The sequence below is a fragment of the Lissotriton helveticus genome, chromosome 2_1 (assembly GCF_964261635.1).
Source record: "Lissotriton helveticus chromosome 2_1, aLisHel1.1, whole genome shotgun sequence".
Classification (NCBI taxonomy): domain Eukaryota; kingdom Metazoa; phylum Chordata; class Amphibia; order Caudata; family Salamandridae; genus Lissotriton; species Lissotriton helveticus.
The window spans coordinates 1143966834-1143987660 of NC_136059.1; the positions used below are offsets into that span (position 1 = coordinate 1143966834).

Consider the following 20827-nt stretch of genomic DNA (forward strand, 5'->3'; position numbering starts at 1 on the left):
AAACCGGTCCTAAGATGCTTGATTCCAGCGACGTGGCTTGGCAGTTCGGGCTGGACTGTTCCCATGAGTCACAGGGTCAAGGCTGATTTGCATATGGCCATGTCTGAACTGGGGTGGTGTGGAGTACAAAAAAACGATGGATTTAGGCCCAGATCTCTGTACGGGGGTCAATGTATGACATTGTTCTGCATTCTGTCCATCAATTGTTCCCATGCTCTCCACACCACAGAAATCAAGCTATCCTGGCTGATGACGGCTGATAGCTAGAAACCGGTCCGAGGATGCTTGATTCCGGTCCAGGAAAGACGTGGCTTGGTAATTCGGGCTGGACTGTTCCCATGAGGCACAGGGTCAAGGTTGATTTGTATCTGGCCATGTCTGAAGTGGGGTGGTGTGGAGTGCAAAAAAACGATGGATGTAGGCCCAGATCTCTGTACTGGGGTGAATGTATGACATTGTTCAGCATTCTGTCCATCAATTGTTGTTTTTGCATTTGTCGCCCCGAGTGGGATGGGTATGCTCAGACGTGAGTCCCATGCACTCCACACCACTGGAATCAAGCTATCCTGGCTGATGACGGCTGATAGCCAGAAACCAGTCCTAGGATGCTTGATTCCGGTCCAGGAAAGACGTGGCTTGGCAGTTCGGGCTGGACTGTTCCCATGAGGCACAGGGTCAAGGCTGATTTGCATCTGGCCATGTCTGAACTGGGGTGGTGTGTTGTGTAAAAAAGGATGGATTTAGGCCCAGATCTCTGTACTGGGGTGAATGTATGACATTGTTCTGTATTCTGTCCATCAATTGTTGTTTTTGCATTTGTCGCCCCAAGTGGGATGGGTATGCTCAGACGTGAGTCCCATGCTCTCCACACCACTGGAATCAAGCTATCCTGGCTGATGACGGCTGATAGCCAGAAACCGGTCCTAGGATGCTTGATTCCGGTCAAGGAAATACGTGGCTTGGCAGTTTTGGCTGGACTGTTCCCATGAGGCACAGGGTCAAGGCTGATTTTCATATGGCCATGTCTGAACTGAGGTGGTGTGGAGTGCAAAAAAACGATGGATTTAGGCCCAAATCTCTGTACTGGGGTGAATGTATGACATTTTTCTGCATTCTGTCCATCAATAGTTGTTTTTGCATTTGTCGCCCCGAGTGGGATGGGTATGCTCAGGCGTGAGTCCCATGCTCTCCACACCACTGGAATCAAGCTATCCTGGCTGATGACGGCTGATAGCCAGAAACCGGTCCTAGGATGCTTGATTCCGGTCCAGGAAAGACGTGGCTTGGCAGTTCGGGCTGGACTGATCCCATGAGGCACAGGGTCAAGGCTGATTTGCATATGGCCATGTTTGAACTGGGGTGGTGTGAAATGCAAAAAAATGATGGATTTCGGCCCAGATCTCTGTACTGGGGTGAATGTATGACATTGTTCTGCATTCTGTCCATCAATTTTTGTTTTTGCATTTGTTGCCCCGAGTGGGATTGGTATGCTCAGACGTGAGTCCCATGCTCTCCACACCACTGGAATCAAGCTATCCTGGCTGATGACGGCTGATATCCAGAAACCGGTCCTAAGATGCTTGATTCCAGCGACGTGGCTTGGCAGTTCGGGCTGGACTGTTCCCATGAGTCACAGGGTCAAGGCTGATTTGCATATGGCCATGTCTGAACTGGGGTGGTGTGGAGTGCAAAACAACTATGGATTTAGGCCCAGATCTCTGTACGGGGGTTAATGTATGACATTGTTCTGCATTCTGTCCATCAATTGTTCCCATGCTCTCCACACCACAGGAATCAAGCTATCCTGGCTGATGACGGCTGATAGCTAGAAACCAGTCCTAGTAAGCTTGATTCCGGTCCAGGAAAGACATGGCTTGGCAGTTCGGGCTGGACTGTTCCCATGAGGCACAGAGTCAAGGCTGATTTGCATATGGCCATGTCTGAACTGGGTTGGTGTGGAGTGCAAAAAAACGATGGATTTAGGCCCAGATCTCTGTACTGGGGTGAATGTATGACATTGTTCTGCATTCTGTCCATCAATTGCTGTTTTTGCATTTGTCGCCCCAAGTGGGATGGGTATGCTCAGACGTGAGTCCCATGCTCTCCACACCACTGGAATCAAGCTATCCTGGCTGATGAAGGCTAATAGCCAGAAACCGGTCCTAGGATGCTTGATTCCGGTCCAGGAAAGAAGTGGCTTGGCAGTTTGGGATGGACTGTTCCCATGAGGCACAGGGTCAAGGCTGATTTGCATCTGGCCATGTCTGAACTGGGGTGGTGTGTAGTGCAAAAAAACGATGGATTTAGGCCCAGATCTCCGTACTGGGGTGAATGTATGACATTGTTCTGCATTCTGTCCATCAGTTGTTGTTTTTGCATTTGTTGCCCTGAGTGGGATGGGTATGCTCAGACGTGAGTCTCATGCTCTCCACACCACTGGAATCAAGCTATCCTGGCTGATGAGGGCTGATAGCCAGAAACTGGTCCTAGGATGCTTGATTCCGGTCCAGGAAAGACGTGGCTTGACAGTTCGGGCTGGACAGTTACCATGAGGCACAGGGTCAAGGCTGAATTGCATATGGCCATGTCTGAACTGGGGTGGTGTGGAGTGCAAAGAAACGATGGATTTAGGCCCAGATCTCTCTACTGGGGTGAATGTATGACATTGTTCTGCATTCTGTCCATCAATTGTTGTTTTTGCATTTGTCACCCGAGTGGGATGGGTATGCTCAGACGTGAGACCCATGCTCTCCACACCACTGGAATCAAGCTATCCTGGATGATGACGGCTGATAGCCAGAAACCGGTCCTAGGATGCTTGATTCCGGTCCAGGAAAGACGTGGCTTGGCAGTTCGGGCTGGACTGTTCCCATGAGGCACAGGGTCAAGGCTGATTTGCATATGGCCATGTCTGAACTGGGGTGGTGTGGAGTGCAATAAAAGATGGATTTAGGCCCAGATTTCTGTACTGGGATGAATGTATGACATTGTTCTGCATTCTGTCCATCAATTGATGTTTTTGCATTTGTCGCCACGAGTGGTATGGGTGTGCTCAGATGTGAGTCCCATGCTCTCCACACCACTGGAATCAAGCTATCCTGGCTGATGACGGCTGATAGCCAGAAACCGGTCCTAAGATGCTTGATTCCGGTCCAGGAAAGAAGTGGCTTGGCAGTTTGGGATGGACTGTTCCCATGAGGCACAGGGTCAAGGCTGATTTGCATCTGGCCATGTCTGAACTGGGGTGGTGTGGAGTGCAAAAAAACGATGGATTTAGGCCCAGATCTCTGTACTGGGGTGAATGTATGACATTGTTCTGCATTCTGTACATCAATTGTTGTTTTTGCATTTGTCGCCCCGAGTGGGATGGGTATGCTCAGACGTAAGTCCCATGCTCTCCACACCACTGGAATCAAGCTATCCTGGCTGATGACGGCTGATAGCCAGAAACCGGTCTTAGGATGCTTGATTCCGGTCCAGAAAAGACGTGGCTTGGCAGTTCGGGCTGGACTGTTCCCATGAGGCACAGGGTCAAGGCTGATTTGCATATGGCCATGTCTGAACTGGGATGGTGTGGAGTGCAAAAAAAGATGGATTTAGGCCCAGATCTCTGTACTGGGGTGAATGTATGACATTGTTCTGCATTCTGTCCATCAATTTTTGTTTTTGCATTTGTTGCCCCGAGTGGGATTGGTATGCTCAGACGTGAGTCCCATGCTCTCCACACCACTGGAATCAAGCTATCCTGGCTGATGACGGCTGATATCCAGAAACCGGCCCTAAGATGCTTGATTCCAGCGACGTGGCTTGGCAGTTCGGGCTGGACTGTTCCCATGAGTCACAGGGTCAAGGCTGATTTGCATATGGCCATGACTGAACTGGGGTGGTGTGGAGTGCAAAACAACTATGGATTTAGGCCCAGATCTCTGTACTGGGGTGAATGTATGACATTGTTCTGCATTCTGTCCATCAATTGTTGTTTTTGCATTTGTCACCCCGAGTGGGATGGGTATGCTCAGACGTGAGTCCCATGCTCTCCACACCACTGGAATCAAGCTATCCTGGCTGATGACGGCTGATAGCCAGAAACCGGTCCTAAGATGCTTGATTCCGGTCCAGGAAAGACGTGGCTTGGCAGTTCGGGCTGGACTGTTCCCATGAGGCACAGGGTCAAGGCTGATTTGCATATGGCCATGTCTGAACTGGGGTGGTGTGGAGTACAAAAAAACGATGGATTTAGGCCCAGATCTCTGTACGGGGGTCTATGTATGACATTGTTCTGCATTCTGTCCATCAATTGTTCCCATGCTCTCCACACCACAGGAATCAAGCTATCCTGGCTGATGATGGCTGATAGCTAGAAACCAGTCCTAGTAAGCTTGATTCCGGTCCAGGAAAGACATGGCTTGGCAGTTCGGGCTGGACTGTTCCCATGAGGCACAGAGTCAAGGCTGATTTGCATATGGCCATGTCTGAACTGGGGTGGTGTGGAGTGCAAAAAAACGATGGATTGAGGCCCAGATCTCTGTACTGGGGTGAATGTATGACATTGTTCTGCATTCTGTCCATCAATTGCTGTTTTTGCATTTGTCGCCCCGAGTGGGATGGGTATGCTCAGACGTGAGTCCCATGCTCTCCACACCACTGGAATCAAGCTATCCTGGATGATGAAGGCTAATAGCCAGAAACCGGTCCTAGGATGCTTGATTCCGGTCCAGGAAAGAAGTGGCTTGGCAGTTTGGGATGGACTGTTCCCATGAGGCACAGGGTCAAGGCTGATTTGCATCTGGCCATGTCTGAACTGGGGTGGTGTGTAGTGCAAAAAAACGATGGATTTAGGCCCAGATCTCCGTACTGGGGTGAATGTATGACATTGTTCTGCATTCTGTCCATCAGTTGTTGTTTTTGCCTTTGTTGCCCTGAGTGGGATGGGTATGCTCAGACGGGAGTCCCATGCTCTCCACACCACTGGAATCAAGCTATCCTGGCTGATGAGGGCTGATAGCCAGAAACCGGTCCTAGGATGCTTGATTCCGGTCCAGGAAAGACGTGGCTTGACAGTTCGGGCTGGACTGATCCCATGAGGCACAGGGTCAAGGCTGATTTGCATATGGCCATGTTTGAACTGGGGTGGTGTGAAATGCAAAAAAATGATGGATTTCGGCCCAGATCTCTCTACTGGGGTGAATGTATGACATTGTTCTGCATTCTGTCCATCAATTGTTGTTTTTGCATTTGTCACCCGAGTGGGATGGGTATTCTCAGACGTGAGAACCATGCTCTCCACACCACTGGAATCAAGCTATCCTGGATGATGACGGCTGATAGCCAGAAACCGGTCCTAGGATGCTTGATTCCGGTCCAGGAAAGACGTGGCTTGGCAGTTCGGGCTGGACTGTTCCCATGAGGCACAGGGTCAAGGCTGATTTGCATATGGCCATGTCTGAACTGGGGTGGTGTGGAGTGCAATAAAAGATGGATTTAGGCCCAGATTTCTGTACTGGGGTGAATGTATGACATTGTTCTGCATTCTGTCCATCAATTGATGTTTTTGCATTTGTCGCCACGAGTGGTATGGGTATGCTCAGATGTGAGTCCCATGCTCTCCACACCACTGGAATCAAGCTATCCTGGCTGATGACGGCTGATAGCCAGAAACCGGTCCTAAGATGCTTGATTCCGGTCCAGGAAAGAAGTGGCTTGGCAGTTTGGGATGGACTGTTCCCATGAGGCACAGGGTCAAGGCTGATTTGCATCTGGCCATGTCTGAACTGGGGTGGTGTGGAGTGCAAAAAAACGATGGATTTAGGCCCAGATCTCTGTACTGGGGTGAATGTATGACATTGTTCTGCATTCTGTACATCAATTGTTGTTTTTGCATTTGTCGCCCCGAGTGGGATGGGTATGCTCAGACGTAAGTCCCATGCTCTCCACACCACTGGAATCAAGCTATCCTGGCTGATGACGGCTGATAGCCAGAAACCGGTCTTAGGATGCTTGATTCCGGTCCAGAAAAGACGTGGCTTGGCAGTTCGGGCTGGACTGTTCCCATGAGGCACAGGGTCAAGGCTGATTTGCATATGGCCATGTCTGAACTGGGAAGGTGTGGAGTGCAAAAAAAGATGGATTTAGGCCCAGATCTCTGTACTGGGGTGAATGTATGACATTGTTCTGCATTCTGTCCATCAATTTTTGTTTTTGCATTTGTTGCCCCGAGTGGGATTGGTATGCTCAGACGTGAGTCCCATGCTCTCCACACCACTGGAATCAAGCTATCCTGGCTGATGACGGCTGATATCCAGAAACCGGCCCTAAGATGCTTGATTCCAGCGACGTGGCTTGGCAGTTCGGGCTGGACTGTTCCCATGAGTCACAGGGTCAAGGCTGATTTGCATATGGCCATGTCTGAACTGGGGTGGTGTGGAGTGCAAAACAACTATGGATTTAGGCCCAGATCTCTGCACTGGGGTGAATGTATGACATTGTTCTGCATTCTGTCCATCAATTGTTGTTTTTGCATTTGTCACCCCGAGTGGGATGGGTATGCTCAGACGTGAGTCCCATGCTCTCCACACCACTGGAATCAAGCTATCCTGGCTGATGACGGCTGATAGCCAGAAACCGGTCCTAGGATGCTTGATTCCGGTCCAGAAAAGACGTGGCTTGGCAGTTCGGGCTGGACTGTTCCCATGAGGCACAGGGTCAAGGCTGATTTGCATATGGCCATGTCTGAACTTGGATGGTGTGGAGTGCAAAAAAACGATGGATTTAGGCCCAGATCTCTGTACTGGGGTGAATGTATGACATTGTTCTGCATTCTGTCCATCAATTGTTGTTTTTGCATTTGTCGCCCCGAGTGGGATGGGTATGCTCAGACATGAGTCCCATGCTCTCCACACAACTGGAATCAAGCTATCCTGGCTGATGACGGCTGATAGCCAGAAACCGGTACTAGGATGCTTGATTCCGGTCCAGGAAAGACGTGGCTTGGCAGTTCGGGCTAGACTGTTCCCATGAGGCACAGGGTCAAGGCTGATTTGGATCTGCCCATTTCTGAACTGGGGTGGTGTGGAGTGCAAAAAAAACGATGGATTTAGGCCCAGATCTCTGTACTGGGGTGAATGTATGACATTTTTCTGCATTCTGTCCATCAATAGTTGTTTTTGCATTTGTCGCCCCGAGTGGGATGGGTATGCTCAGACGTGAGTCCCATGCTCTCCACACCACTGGAATCAAGCTATCCTGGCTGATGACGGCTGATAGCCAGAAACCGGTCCTAGGATGCTTGATTCCGGTCCAGGAAAGACGTGGCTTGGCAGTTCGGGCTGGACTGTTCCCATGAGGCACAGGGTCAAGGCTGATTTTCATATGGCCATGTCTGAACTGGGGTGGTGTGGAGTGCAAAAAAAGATGGATTTAGGCCCAGATCTCTGTACTGGGGTGAATGTATGACATTGTTCTGCATTCTGTCCATCAATTGTTGTTTTTGCATTTGTCGCCCCGAGTGGGATGGGTATGCTCAGACGTAAGTCCCATGCTCTCAACACCACTGGAATCAAGCTATCCTGGCTGATGACGGCTGATAGCCAGAAACCGGTCCTAGGATGCTTGATTCCGGTCCAGGAAAGACGTGGCTTGGCAGTTCGGGCTGGACTGTTCCCATGAGGCACAGGGTCAAGGCTGATTTGCATATGGCCATGTTTGAACTGGGGTGGTGTGAAGTGCAAAAAAACGATGGATTTCGGCCCAGATCTCTGTACTGGGGTGAATGTATGACATTGTTCTGCATTCTGTCCATCAATTTTTGTTTTTGCATTTGTTGCCCCGAGTGGGATTGGTATGCTCAGACGTGAGTCCCATGCTCTCCACACCACTGGAATCAAGCTATCCTGGCTGATGACGGCTGATATCCAGAAACCGGTCCTAAGATGCTTGATTCCAGCGACGTGGCTTGGCAGTTCGGGCTGGACTGTTCCCATGAGTCACAGGGTCAAGGCTGATTTGCATATGGCCATGTCTGAACTGGGGTGGTGTGGAGTGCAAAACAACTATGGATTTAGGCCCAGATCTCTGTACGGGGGTTAATGTATGACATTGTTCTGCATTCTGTCCATCAATTGTTCCCATGCTCTCCACACCACAGGAATCAAGCTATCCTGGCTGATGACGGCTGATAGCTAGAAACCAGTCCTAGTAAGCTTGATTCCGGTCCAGGAAAGACATGGCTTGGCAGTTCGGGCTGGACTGTTCCCATGAGGCACAGAGTCAAGGCTGATTTGCATATGGCCATGTCTGAACTGGGGTGGTGTGGAGTGCAAAAAAACGATGGATTTAGGCCCAGATCTCTGTACTGGGGTGAATGTATGACATTGTTCTGCATTCTGTCCATCAATTGCTGTTTTTGCATTTGTCGCCCCAAGTGGGATGGGTATGCTCAGACGTGAGTCCCATGCTCTCCACACCACTGGAATCAAGCTATCCTGGCTGATGAAGGCTAATAGCCAGAAACCGGTCCTAGGATGCTTGATTCCGGTCCAGGAAAGAAGTGGCTTGGCAGTTTGGGATGGACTGTTCCCATGAGGCACAGGGTCAAGGCTGATTTGCATCTGGCCATGTCTGAACTGGGGTGGTGTGTAGTGCAAAAAAACGATGGATTTAGGCCCAGATCTCCGTACTGGGGTGAATGTATGACATTGTTCTGCATTCTGTCCATCAGTTGTTGTTTTTGCATTTGTTGCCCTGAGTGGGATGGGTATGCTCAGACGTGAGTCTCATGCTCTCCACACCACTGGAATCAAGCTATCCTGGCTGATGAGGGCTGATAGCCAGAAACTGGTCCTAGGATGCTTGATTCCGGTCCAGGAAAGACGTGGCTTGACAGTTCGGGCTGGACAGTTACCATGAGGCACAGGGTCAAGGCTGAATTGCATATGGCCATGTCTGAACTGGGGTGGTCTGGAGTGCAAAGAAACGATGGATTTAGGCCCAGATCTCTCTACTGGGGTGAATGTATGACATTGTTCTGCATTCTGTCCATCAATTGTTGTTTTTGCATTTGTCACCCGAGTGGGATGGGTATGCTCAGACGTGAGACCCATGCTCTCCACACCACTGGAATCAAGCTATCCTGGATGATGACGGCTGACAGCCAGAAACCGGTCCTAGGATGCTTGATTCCGGTCCAGGAAAGACGTGGCTTGGCAGTTCGGGCTGGACTGTTCCCATGAGGCACAGGGTCAAGGCTGATTTGCATATGGCCATGTCTGAACTGGGGTGGTGTGGAGTGCAATAAAAGATGGATTTAGGCCCAGATTTCTGTACTGGGGTGAATGTATGACATTGTTCTGCATTCTGTCCATCAATTGATGTTTTTGCATTTGTCGCCACGAGTGGTATGGGTATGCTCAGATGTGAGTCCCATGCTCTCCACACCACTGGAATCAAGCTATCCTGGCTGATGACGGCTGATAGCCAGAAACCGGTCCTAAGATGCTTGATTCCGGTCCAGGAAAGAAGTGGCTTGGCAGTTTGGGATGGACTGTTCCCATGAGGCACAGGGTCAAGGCTGATTTGCATCTGGCCATGTCTGAACTGGGGTGGTGTGGAGTGCAAAAAAACGATGGATTTAGGCCCAGATCTCTGTACTGGGGTGAATGTATGACATTGTTCTGCATTCTGTACATCAATTGTTGTTTTTGCATTTGTCGCCCCGAGTGGGATGGGTATGCTCAGACGTAAGTCCCATGCTCTCCACACCACTGGAATCAAGCTATCCTGGCTGATGACGGCTGATAGCCAGAAACCGGTCTTAGGATGCTTGATTCCGGTCCAGAAAAGACGTGACTTGGCAGTTCGGGCTGGACTGTTCCCATGAGGCACAGGGTCAAGGCTGATTTGCATATGGCCATGTCTGAACTGGGATGGTGTGGAGTGCAAAAAAAGATGGATTTAGGCCCAGATCTCTGTACTGGGGTGAATGTATGACATTGTTCTGCATTCTGTCCATCAATTTTTGTTTTTGCATTTGTTGCCCCGAGTGGGATTGGTATGCTCAGACGTGAGTCCCATGCTCTCCACACCACTGGAATCAAGCTATCCTGGCTGATGACGGCTGATATCCAGAAACCGGCCCTAAGATGCTTGATTCCAGCGACGTGGCTTGGCAGTTCGGGCTGGACTGTTCCCATGAGTCACAGGGTCAAGGCTGATTTGCATATGGCCATGTCTGAACTGGGGTGGTGTGGCGTGCAAAACAACTATGGATTTAGGCCCAGATCTCTGTACTGGGGTGAATGTATGACATTGTTCTGCATTCTGTCCATCAATTGTTGTTTTTGCATTTGTCACCCCGAGTGGGATGGGTATGCTCAGACGTGAGTCCCATGCTCTCCACACCACTGGAATCAAGCTATCCTGGCTGATGACGGCTGATAGCCAGAAACCGGTCCTAAGATGCTTGATTCCGGTCCAGGAAAGACGTGGCTTGGCAGTTCGGGCTGGACTGTTCCCATGAGGCACAGGGTCAAGGCTGATTTGCATATGGCCATGTCTGAAATGGGGTGGTGTGGAGTACAAAAAAACGATGGATTTAGGCCCAGATCTCTGTACGGGGGTCAATGTATGACATTGTTCTGCATTCTGTCCATCAATTGTTCCCATGCTCTCCACACCACAGGAATCAAGCTATCCTGGCTGATGATGGCTGATAGCTAGAAACCAGTCCTAGTAAGCTTGATTCCGGTCCAGGAAAGACATGGCTTGGCAGTTCGGGCTGGACTGTTCCCATGAGGCACAGAGTCAAGGCTGATTTGCATATGGCCATGTCTGAACTGGGGTGGTGTGGAGTGCAAAAAAACGATGGATTGAGGCCCAGATCTCTGTACTGGGGTGAATGTATGACATTGTTCTGCATTCTGTCCATCAATTGCTGTTTTTGCATTTGTCGCCCCGAGTGGGATGGGTATGCTCAGACGTGAGTCCCATGCTCTCCACACCACTGTAATCAAGCTATCCTGGATGATGAAGGCTAATAGCCAGAAACCGGTCCTAGGATGCTTGATTCCGGTCCAGGAAAGAAGTGGCTTGGCAGTTTGGGATGGACTGTTCCCATGAGGCACAGGGTCAAGGCTGATTTGCATCTGGCCATGTCTGAACTGGGGTGGTGTGTAGTGCAAAAAAACGATGGATTTAGGCCCAGATCTCCGTACTGGGGTGAATGTATGACATTGTTCTGCATTCTGTCCATCAGTTGTTGTTTTTGCCTTTGTTGCCCTGAGTGGGATGGGTATGCTCAGACGTGAGTCCCATGCTCTCCACACCACTGGAATCAAGCTATCCTGGCTGATGAGGGCTGATAGCCAGAAACCGGTCCTAGGATGCTTGATTCGGGTCCAGGAAAGACGTGGCTTGACAGTTCGGGCTGGACTGTTCCCATGAGGCACAGGGTCAAGGCTGAATTGCATATGGCCATGTCTGAACTGGGGTGGTGTGGAGTGCAAAAAAACGATGGATTTAGGCCCAGATCTCGGTACTGGGGTGAATGTATGACATTGTTCTGCATTCTGTCCATCAATTGTTCCCATGCTCTCCACACCACTGGAATCAAGCTATCCTGGCTGATGACGGCTGATAGCAAGAAACCTGTCCTAGGATGCTTGATTCCGGTCCAGGAAAGACGTGGCTTGACAGTTCGGGCTGGACTGTTCCCATGAGGCACAGGGTCAAGGCTAATTTGCATATGGTCATGTCTGAACTGGGGTGGTGTGGAGTGCAAAAAAACGATGGATTTAGGCCCAGATCTCTGTACTGGGGTGAATGTATGACATTGTTCTGCATTCTGTCCATCAATTTTTGTTTTTGCATTTGTTGCCCCGAGTGGGATTGGTATGCTCAGACGTGAGTCCCATGCTCTCCACACCACTGGAATCAAGCTATCCTGGCTGATGACGGCTGATATCCAGAAACCGGTCCTAAGATGCTTGATTCCAGCGACGTGGCTTGGCAGTTCGGGCTGGACTGTTCCCATGAGTCACAGGGTCAAGGCTGATTTGCATATGGCCATGTCTGAACTGGGGTGGTGTGGAGTGCAAAACAACTATGGATTTAGGCCCAGATCTCTGTACTGGGGTGAATGTATGACATTGTTCTGCATTCTGTCCATCAATTGTTGTTTTTGCATTTGTCACCCCGAGTGGGATGGGTATGCTCAGACGTGAGTCCCATGCTCTCCACACCACTGGAATCAAGCTATCCTGGCTGATGACGGCTGATAGCCAGAAACCGGTCCTAAGATGCTTGATTCCGGTCCAGGAAAGACGTGGCTTGGCAGTTCGGGCTGGACTGTTCCCATGAGGCACAGGGTCAAGGCTGATTTGCATCTGGCCATGTCTGAACTGGGGTGGTGTGGAGTACAAAAAAACGATGGATTTAGGCCCAGATCTCTGTACGGGGGTCAATGTATGACATTGTTTTGCATTCTGTCCATCAATTGTTCCCATGCTCTCCACACCACTGGAATCAAGCTATCCTGGCTGATGACGGCTGATAGCCAGAAACCGGTCCTAGGATGCTTGATTCCGGTCCAGGAAAGAAGTGGCTTGGCAGTTTGGGATGGACTGTTCCCATGAGGCACAGGGTCAAGGCTGATTTGCATCTGGCCATGGCTGAACTGGGGTGGTGTGGAGTGCAAAAAAACGATGGATTTAGGCCCAGATCTCTGTATTGGGGTGAATGTATGACATTGTTCTGCATTCTGTCCATCAATTGTTGTTTTTGCATTTGTCGCCCGAGTGGGATGGGTATGCTCAGACGTGAGACCCATGCTCTCCACACCACTGGAATCAAGCTATCCTGGCTGATGACGGCTGATAGCCAGAAACCGGTCCTAGGATGCTTGATTCCGGTCCAGGAAAGACGTGGCTTGGCAGTTCGGGCTGGACTGTTCCCATGAGGCACAGGGTCAAGGCTGATTTGCATATGGCCATGTCTGAACTGGGGTGGTGTGGAGTGCAAAAAAACGATGGATTTAGGTCCAGATCTCTGTACTGGGGTGAATGTATGACATTGTTCTGCATTCAGTCTATCAATTGTTGTTTTTGCACAGGAAGCAAGGGTCGCCAGGAGCCGGGCGGTGGCTTCTGGCCACGTTCCTACCTACAGGGGAACCTGTTTCGGCCCTGGCCCAGGTGCCCAGGAGAACGTCAGACAAGGCCTCATTAAACGGCAACAGCAGCTCCGCAGAGCTTGCTTGCGGTTTAAGGACCTCAGTGAGGAGGTTAGTCCTGACGGCCGCAACGGGGAATTCAAGGGATAAGGACTTGGCCGCCCACGTCAACACCAAACTATAGGCTGCCCCCTCCTCTGTAGCCACGGTAGGAGGGGAGACAAAACCAGTGTCTGGCGAAGTGTCCAGACCACTGGCGTCCCCAAGCTCACCTGCCCAGTCCTGAGAAGACTGGCACTCTCGTGCCAGAGGGTCCTCAGACCCCTCCCAATCCTCCTCACCACCCATCTCCTGGTACTCAGGGTCAAAAGATGGGGCCGATCATAGAAGAAAAAATCTCCCATCGGCGTCGAAAGTGGCGTCGAGTGATGCCGCTTCTGCGCCGGACCCGGATCAAGGGGGGGACTGGGGACGGCGCCGGGGGCAACACCCTAGGAGCCAGCGCCGGCGAGGTCGTAAGGTCGACCGACGACGACCCGGATCCAGCTGGCCCCTGCGGCGCCGGGACCAAAGTCGCTGACGGCGCCGGGGCCGAAGCACCCGACGGCGCCGGGGGCAAAGCCCCCGGCCCGCTTGGGCTCCCAGTTGGGTCCGCTTGGGCCGAAGGCGCAGTGGAACCCGACAGAGGAGTGAGAGACCTTATGGCCATGAGGAAGGCTTCAATCTCCCCCGGCGTCGCGTTCTGCCATGCTGAGGAGCTCGGAGTACCAGAACCTCCATGCCCAGTACGGAGCCACAAGGATGACTTGGGCCCGGTCGCGCCTGATCTTCTTCAGCACTCTGGGCAGAAGTGGTATAGGCGGAAAGGCGTACAACAGACCGCAACTCCACTCGCGACGAAAAGCGTCTCCGAGCGAGTGCCGCCTTGGAAATTCCAACGTGAAGAATTGATGACACTGCGCGTTCTCTTCTGTGGAGTATAGATCTCACCAAGGCTCTCCCCACTGCTGAAAGAGGCCTTGTGCCACATCCGAGTTCAGACGCCATTCGTGATCCATCATGCACCGGCTGAGTTCGTCCGCCCTGGCCTTCAGGGAACCTGCCAGGTGTTGAACCACCAGGGTCACGCCCTGATGTTCCAGCCACTGCCAGAGGCGCAGAGCCTCCTGGCATAAGGTCCACGACCCCACCCCACCCTGCTTGTTGCAGTACCACATGGCGGTGGTGTTGTCCGCACTACACTCCCCCGGACAGAAGGGAGGAATGCCTTCAGTGCAAGTCGGATCGCCCGCAGCTCCACAAGGTTGATATGGAGCTGGGACTCCACCCGAGACCAGAGGCCGCTGATCTCTGCCTCTCTCATGTGGCCTCCTCAGCCCTGGAGGGACGCGTCCGTCACAACTACGTGCTCCGGTTGGGGTAGGGAGAGGGATCTGCCGCTGACCCAATCGCGGTCCGTGAGCCACCACTGCAACTGTCTTGCAGTGCCCTCCGAGATCAAAACATGGTCTGACAAGTTGCCTTGATGCTGGGCCCACTGAAACTTCAGGTCCCACTGCAGAGCCCGCATCCGCCACCTGGCGTGATGCACCAGAAGGATGCAGGAGACCATCAGCCCCAGAAGCCGCAGTGTCAACCTGACGGAGACTCGGGATAAAGGCTGAAAGATCGGAATCAGAGCCTGAATATCCCGAACCCGCTGTTCGGGAGGATAAACCCAAAACTGCGCCTAGTCTAGAACCGCTCCGATGAGGAGGAGCTTCTGAGAGAACACAGGTGCGACTTAGGCACATTGATGGAGAACCCCAGCAGGTGCAGGAGGTCGGCCGTAGTCTGGAGGTGGCTGACGACGGTCTGAGGCGAGCCCGCCTTCAACAACCAGTCGTCGAGGTAGGGGAAGACTGACACCCCTAACCTGCGCAGATGAGCTGCGACCACCGCCATCACTTTCGTGAACACCCGTGGGGCGCTGGTAAGGCAGAAGGGGAGCACAGTAAACTGAAAGTGCTCGTGGCCTACCGTGAACCGCAGGTAGCGCCGGTGGGCCGGCAGGACGGGGATGTGGAAATGAGCGTCCTGCAAGTCCAACGCTACCATCCAGTCTCTGGGTCAGCTAAGACCTGAGCCAGTGTCAGCATCTTGAACCTCTCCTTCCAGAGGAAGCCGTTGACGTTCCGCAGGTCCAAGATAGGGCGCAGGCCCCCTTTGCCCTTCTTGGGAAACCAGAAAGTAGTGGGAGTAACAACCACACCCTATTTCTGGCCCAGGAACGCGCTCGATGGCCCCCTTGGCCAAGAGGGCCGTAACCCCCTCTAGCAGAAGATTCAAGTGATCCCAGACAAGCGGTGGTACTGCGGTGGCATGGCTGGAGGGGTCGCCTCGAAGGGCAGGGAGTAGCCCCTTTGGACGATTTGCAGTACCCACCCGTCCGATGTGATGTTGCGCTAGTGGAGGAGGTGATGGCGAACCCTGCTCCCCACTTGCGTCTCGTGGGCCTGAAAGCTCAGACTAGGAGGGCTTTGAGGCGGATGCTGCAGGGGAGGATGTGGACTGGCCTCGCCATTGTCCTCGGGCACTGCCACGGCGGTTACCATGTCCGCCACCGCGTTGGATGCTAGTCTGCGGCCCGTGGCTGGCAGGACGTGTGGGGGTGCCCCTTCCATGGCCACGAAAGGGGCAAAAGGAAGCAGATTGCTGGAGCGGGGCCAACAGGCCAAAGGACTTGGCCGTAGCCCTGGAGTCCTTAAAGCGCTCAAGCGCACTGTCTGCCTTGTCGCAAAAGAGGCAACGGCCATCAAAAGGCATGTCCATAAGAGTGTTTTTGATATCAGCCGAAAAGGTGGCGGACCTCAGCCAGGCGTGGCGACGAATCGCCACCGTCGTTGCCATCACTCTACCGAGCGAGTACGTGGTATCCAGCCCACATCTGATGGAGTACAGTGCCGCATCTCGACCCTCCGCAAGCGCTTGGGCGAGTTTAGTCCAGGCCTCCTCTGGACATTGTGGCAGCACGGCCGCGACAGTGTCCCACAGAGAGTGGGTATAACGGCCCTAGAGGCACACGGTGTTAACTGACTGCAACCCCAAACTCAGGGAGGAGAACATCTTTTTGCCATACTGTTTGTACCTCTTGGATTCCCGATCGGGAGGAGCTGTCGGGAAAGCGGTCTGGGAGTTAGAGGCCTGGATGACAAGACTCTCGGGGTGGGGTGGGTGGACAGGAAGCAAGGGTCGCCAGGAGCCGGGCGGTGGCGTCTGGCCACGTTCCTACCTACAGGGGGACCTGTAGCGGGTTCTGCCCAGGTGCCCAGAAGAACGTCAGACAAGGCCTCATTAAACGGCAACAGAAGCTCCGCAGAGCTTGCTTGCGGTTTAAGGACCTCAGTGAGGAGGTTAGTCCTGATGGCCGCGACGGGGAGTTCAAGGGATAAGGGCTTGGCCGCCCGCGTCAACACCACACTATAGGCTGCCCCCTCCTCCGTAGCCACGGTAGAAGGGGAGACAAAACCAGTGTCTGGCGAAGTGTCCAGACCACTGGCGTCCCCAAGCTCACCTGCCCAGTCCTGAGAAGACTGGCACTCTCGTGCCAGAGGGTCCTCAGACCCCTACCAATCCTCCTCGCCACCCATCTCCTGGTACTCAGGGTCAAAAGATGGGGCCGGATCATAGAAGAAAAACTCTCCCATTGGCGTCGAAAGCGGCGTTGAGCGATGCCGCTCCGGCACCGGACCCGGACCGAGGGGGGACTGGGGACGGCGTCGGCCGTGGACGGCGCCGGGGGCGACACCCTAGGAGCCAGCGCCAGCGAGGTCGTAAGGTAGACCGGCGATGACCCGGATCCGGACCCGGATCCAGCTGGGCCCTGCGGCGCCGGGACCGAAGTCGCTGACGGCGCCGGGGCCGAAGCACCCGACGGTGCCGGGGCCAAAGCCCCCGGCCCGCTTGGGCTCCCAGTCAGGGCCGCTTGGCCTGAAGGCGCCGCGGAACCCGACTGAGGAGTGAGCGACCTCATGGCCATGAGGAAGGCTTCAATCTGCCCCGGCGTTGCGTTCTGCCCAAGGATCGGCGGGTATGGAGCAGGCCGCGACGCCTGCGGCCCCAGCGGAGCCGCGTGGGCGGCGTCACTCGAACCCCCGGCCGCGTCGCGCGAGCGTCGGGGGAGTCGGAAGAGCGATGTCTTCTCTTCGACTTCTTGTGCCTCCTACCTAAGGACTTGGAGCTTGAGGAGTGGGTTCAATCCTCCAAGCCGTGAAGACTCCTGCCCCGCGACTGGTCCCTCGACCTCCTTCCGGACCAGGACTTCGAACAGCGCGGGGCCGACTGCCGGAGCTCGAGGCGCTTGCGGGACCGCTCCCACCTAGCCTTCGACATCAAGGCCCAGCAGTCGGGGCACGACTTGTCATCGTGGTCGGGCCCCAGGCAATGAAGACACCGGTGATGGGGGTCGGTAACTGACATCAGTCGGTTGCAGTCAACGCAGGGCTTGAACCCGGGCATCCCTACTGGCACTGTCGGAGTCGTTCGACTTTGAAAAATGATCAAAAGAGATCAAAAAGTTTAGTCAAAAAGTGACTAAGGGTACCACTGTTCCTGGATCGGCGCTTGCTGGTGCGGAAAAAAAGGAAGCGACGTCAGCGCGCGAGGGTGGCGTCTAGGTACTCCGGCGATGTCATCCCGGTGCCAAAGACACCAACGACGGACGCAGAGCCGCAGACGACGCCTACCGACGTGCAAGGGTACTGCTACGCAAAAGTGTCCGGATCCAGTCTGACGCCTGGGGATATTCTAAGGTAAGGAATCTAATACTAACCTGTTTCTTTCAGATATAATGTTTTGTCATGTACTGGACAGAGGCAGAGGTTGCAGACCGAGTATTGGTCTTGCCTGGAGTATTTGGCATGGCACTTGGGATAGAAGCTGAAGGAAGTCTTTTCCATCACTCAGTGTGCATCAAGTGAAAGAAGGTGACAAGGAAGGTGGAAACCGAAGTCGAAAACAGGGCTGGCGCCGGACGGGCATAACGATGGGAGTCGAAAAGACCATTAGTTGTTGTTTTCCTGTGCTATCCATTGAAAGTTGAAAAGTTAGCCACTTAATAAGGCCATAGGAATGTGCTAAAGCTTCAATCCCGGGCTTTAAGACAGATATCCAAACCTGATGGCGGAAAAAAACAATGGAGCCAATGACCATGCACAATACAGACTAGGATGACTCACCTATACATCGTCACTCAAAAAACTTCTTTGAATAAAAACTTGTTGCAAATGTTTGAGCCCAGTATTAGATTGCAGGAGTAGGCTAAGCATAGGGATCTACAACCAACATGAGCACTGTCCCAGGCACACGTGGTGAGGGTATTTGTTAGACTTGTGTCAGTGTTCCTGTCTGTGAAAGAAAGGGCGATGGTCAACAACAGTGTTCGTTTCGAAAAAGTTATTTCAAAGTCACAAGGCAATGACTGTATTGGACAAAACAAACAGCCTGTTTGTTTTGTCCAGTACACTCGTTGCCTTGTGACTTATAAAATAACTTTTTCTAAATGAACACTGGTGTTGACCGTTGCCCTTTCTTTCACAGACAGGAACGCTGACACAAGCCTAACAAATACCCTCACCACGTGTGTCCGGGACTGTGCTCAGCTTCCAGTGTGGATCCCTTGACCCACACAAATCTGGGTGTTATCGGGTTAATCCCCCAACCTGATAGCACCGTACCTTATTCAAATCATTGAGAATATCACGCAGACAAGCTTGAGCGCCACCACTTCCTGTCCTCACTAAAAACCCCATCCCGAGCTCTCATCTACAACCAACATGTTACACATTTTTTTTCCAATATTACACTTTGCTAATTTTTTACAAACATAGGGTCTGATTTAAGTGTGGGTGGGCAGCTTGATTTCCATCAGGATGGTGGAGGTCATTACATCCGGCACCTGATGGACTAACAGCTGCCATATTGTGAGATCACCACCGGCCCTGTAGTGACATCTGTGATATCACCTGAAGAGCTGCCAAGGCAGCTTCCATGAAGGCACAGAAAGGTTGGTGAACGGCCACTATGTGCCAGGAAGCCACTCACCAAACAATTTAGGTTTTCAGAAACACTAATGGCCCTGACACCCTGGAAGTGTATCCCCAGGGTGTAGTTGTCATTAGTATTGTTTTGTATTCAGCACAGAAAGCACATTAGACTATCTGCCAAAATATGGAGGGTGGTCTCATATTCTTACACCGATGAGCCCCCCACCAACAGTCAGTAGTAGGTGTATGGTTTCTGATGGCAGAGCAAGCATGGGAATCGTTGTTGGAAAAAATACAGTCTACCTGACTCAAAATAGAGCAGGCCAACTGCCAGTTTGGAGAATGACTATTCTGCCATGTTTGTGGTGGATTACTCTGTCCGCCAAACTTATAATCATGCCTGTACTAAGGTGCCATAATTCAGTGCACCATGTGATCGTAAAAAAATCACATATGGTGTGTTCATTGAAATAAGTTGAAAACATTTTAACAATTTATATTTATAAACAAGACGTGGATTATTTTACAAATATGTTCACAATTCACATTGTCATAAGAGTTAACTTACCATACCTTAAGTTTTCTACTCAAGAAGACTTTACCCTCCTGAAAAGTGTCTGCCTCTTTCATTTTCTGTTCATGTTTCTGTTTTATGTCGATCAACTGGTAAAACATTTAAAAAATCATTAGGTTTCTCAAGACCTATCGATTTTGTGAAAAAGACAAGTTGTAAAACGGCAGGAAAAACAATCATTGGTGGCTTCAGAGGGTTTCATAAAGTAGATGATCATATCAGTATACATTAGGTGATTCACAATTTCTCAAGAACTGCTCAAGCAGATGGTGTTAAAAATTGACCCTGATTTTGGGACACCATTCAGAGAAATTCTGTTCTTTACATACAAAAGGACAAGGAACTCAAAAGAATGAGTGACTCAGAAGCATAAACAACAAAATAAAACAGATCTTAGAAAGTAGAGGGCATGATTGGGTTGTGTCACGCTTGTACCATACAACGAGGTGAAGCGCAATGCAAACCCAATGCAAACCCAAAATGCGATTTATGAAGCCACCCAAGGATGGCCCTGAGTGGCTTCATCAATCCAGAGCAATGCAACACAGCGCAAATCGCTGAGTTGGGTTCTGTGCCAGGGAAGCATTCCATGGATGTCGCATGGGTATTGCCACGCAACAGCCATGAATTGTGGCGCATTCCATAATGTACCAAAGGTGGTAGACCTGGGATTGCACCAAAATGCTACCTCTTCCCAGGTGAGAGGTAATAAGGAGAATTATCTTTATTTCTCCTTGTTACTTCCTCTTTTTATGTAAGAGGAATATGCGTTAGGCAGTAGCGGCTGGTGGTGGGAGTGCTGCGGAGCGGTGAGGCGGGGCTGGGGAGGAGCAGGGTCGGGGTTAGTAAACTATGGAATAAGGCCCAAAGGAGGTAAGTAAAACAAAAAACTAATTTCTTTGCGCGCTCTGCATCGCATTTGGCAATGCAGCGTGCGCAATGAAATTTGTTTTTTATTTGTTTTCTTACCTCTGTTTGGCCGTATGCCGCAGTTTACTACCCCCCACCCTGCTCCTCCCCTGCCCCGCAGCACTCCTACCACCAGCTGCTACTGGCGTTAGGGGTTTG

General features: G+C 51.8%; 1 protein-coding gene across 2 annotated transcripts in view; it reads right to left on the minus strand.

Moving 5' to 3' along the window:
• Positions 1 to 20827, minus strand: part of CCDC171 (coiled-coil domain containing 171) — a 2807212-nt gene that overhangs the window by 1701653 nt on the left and 1084732 nt on the right. For both annotated transcript variants that reach the window (XM_078675985.1, XM_078675986.1), the window contains one exon: positions 19759 to 19848. In XM_078675985.1, coding sequence (XP_078532111.1) covers positions 19759 to 19848 — 90 coding nt within the window. The remainder of the gene's footprint in view (positions 1 to 19758; positions 19849 to 20827) is intronic.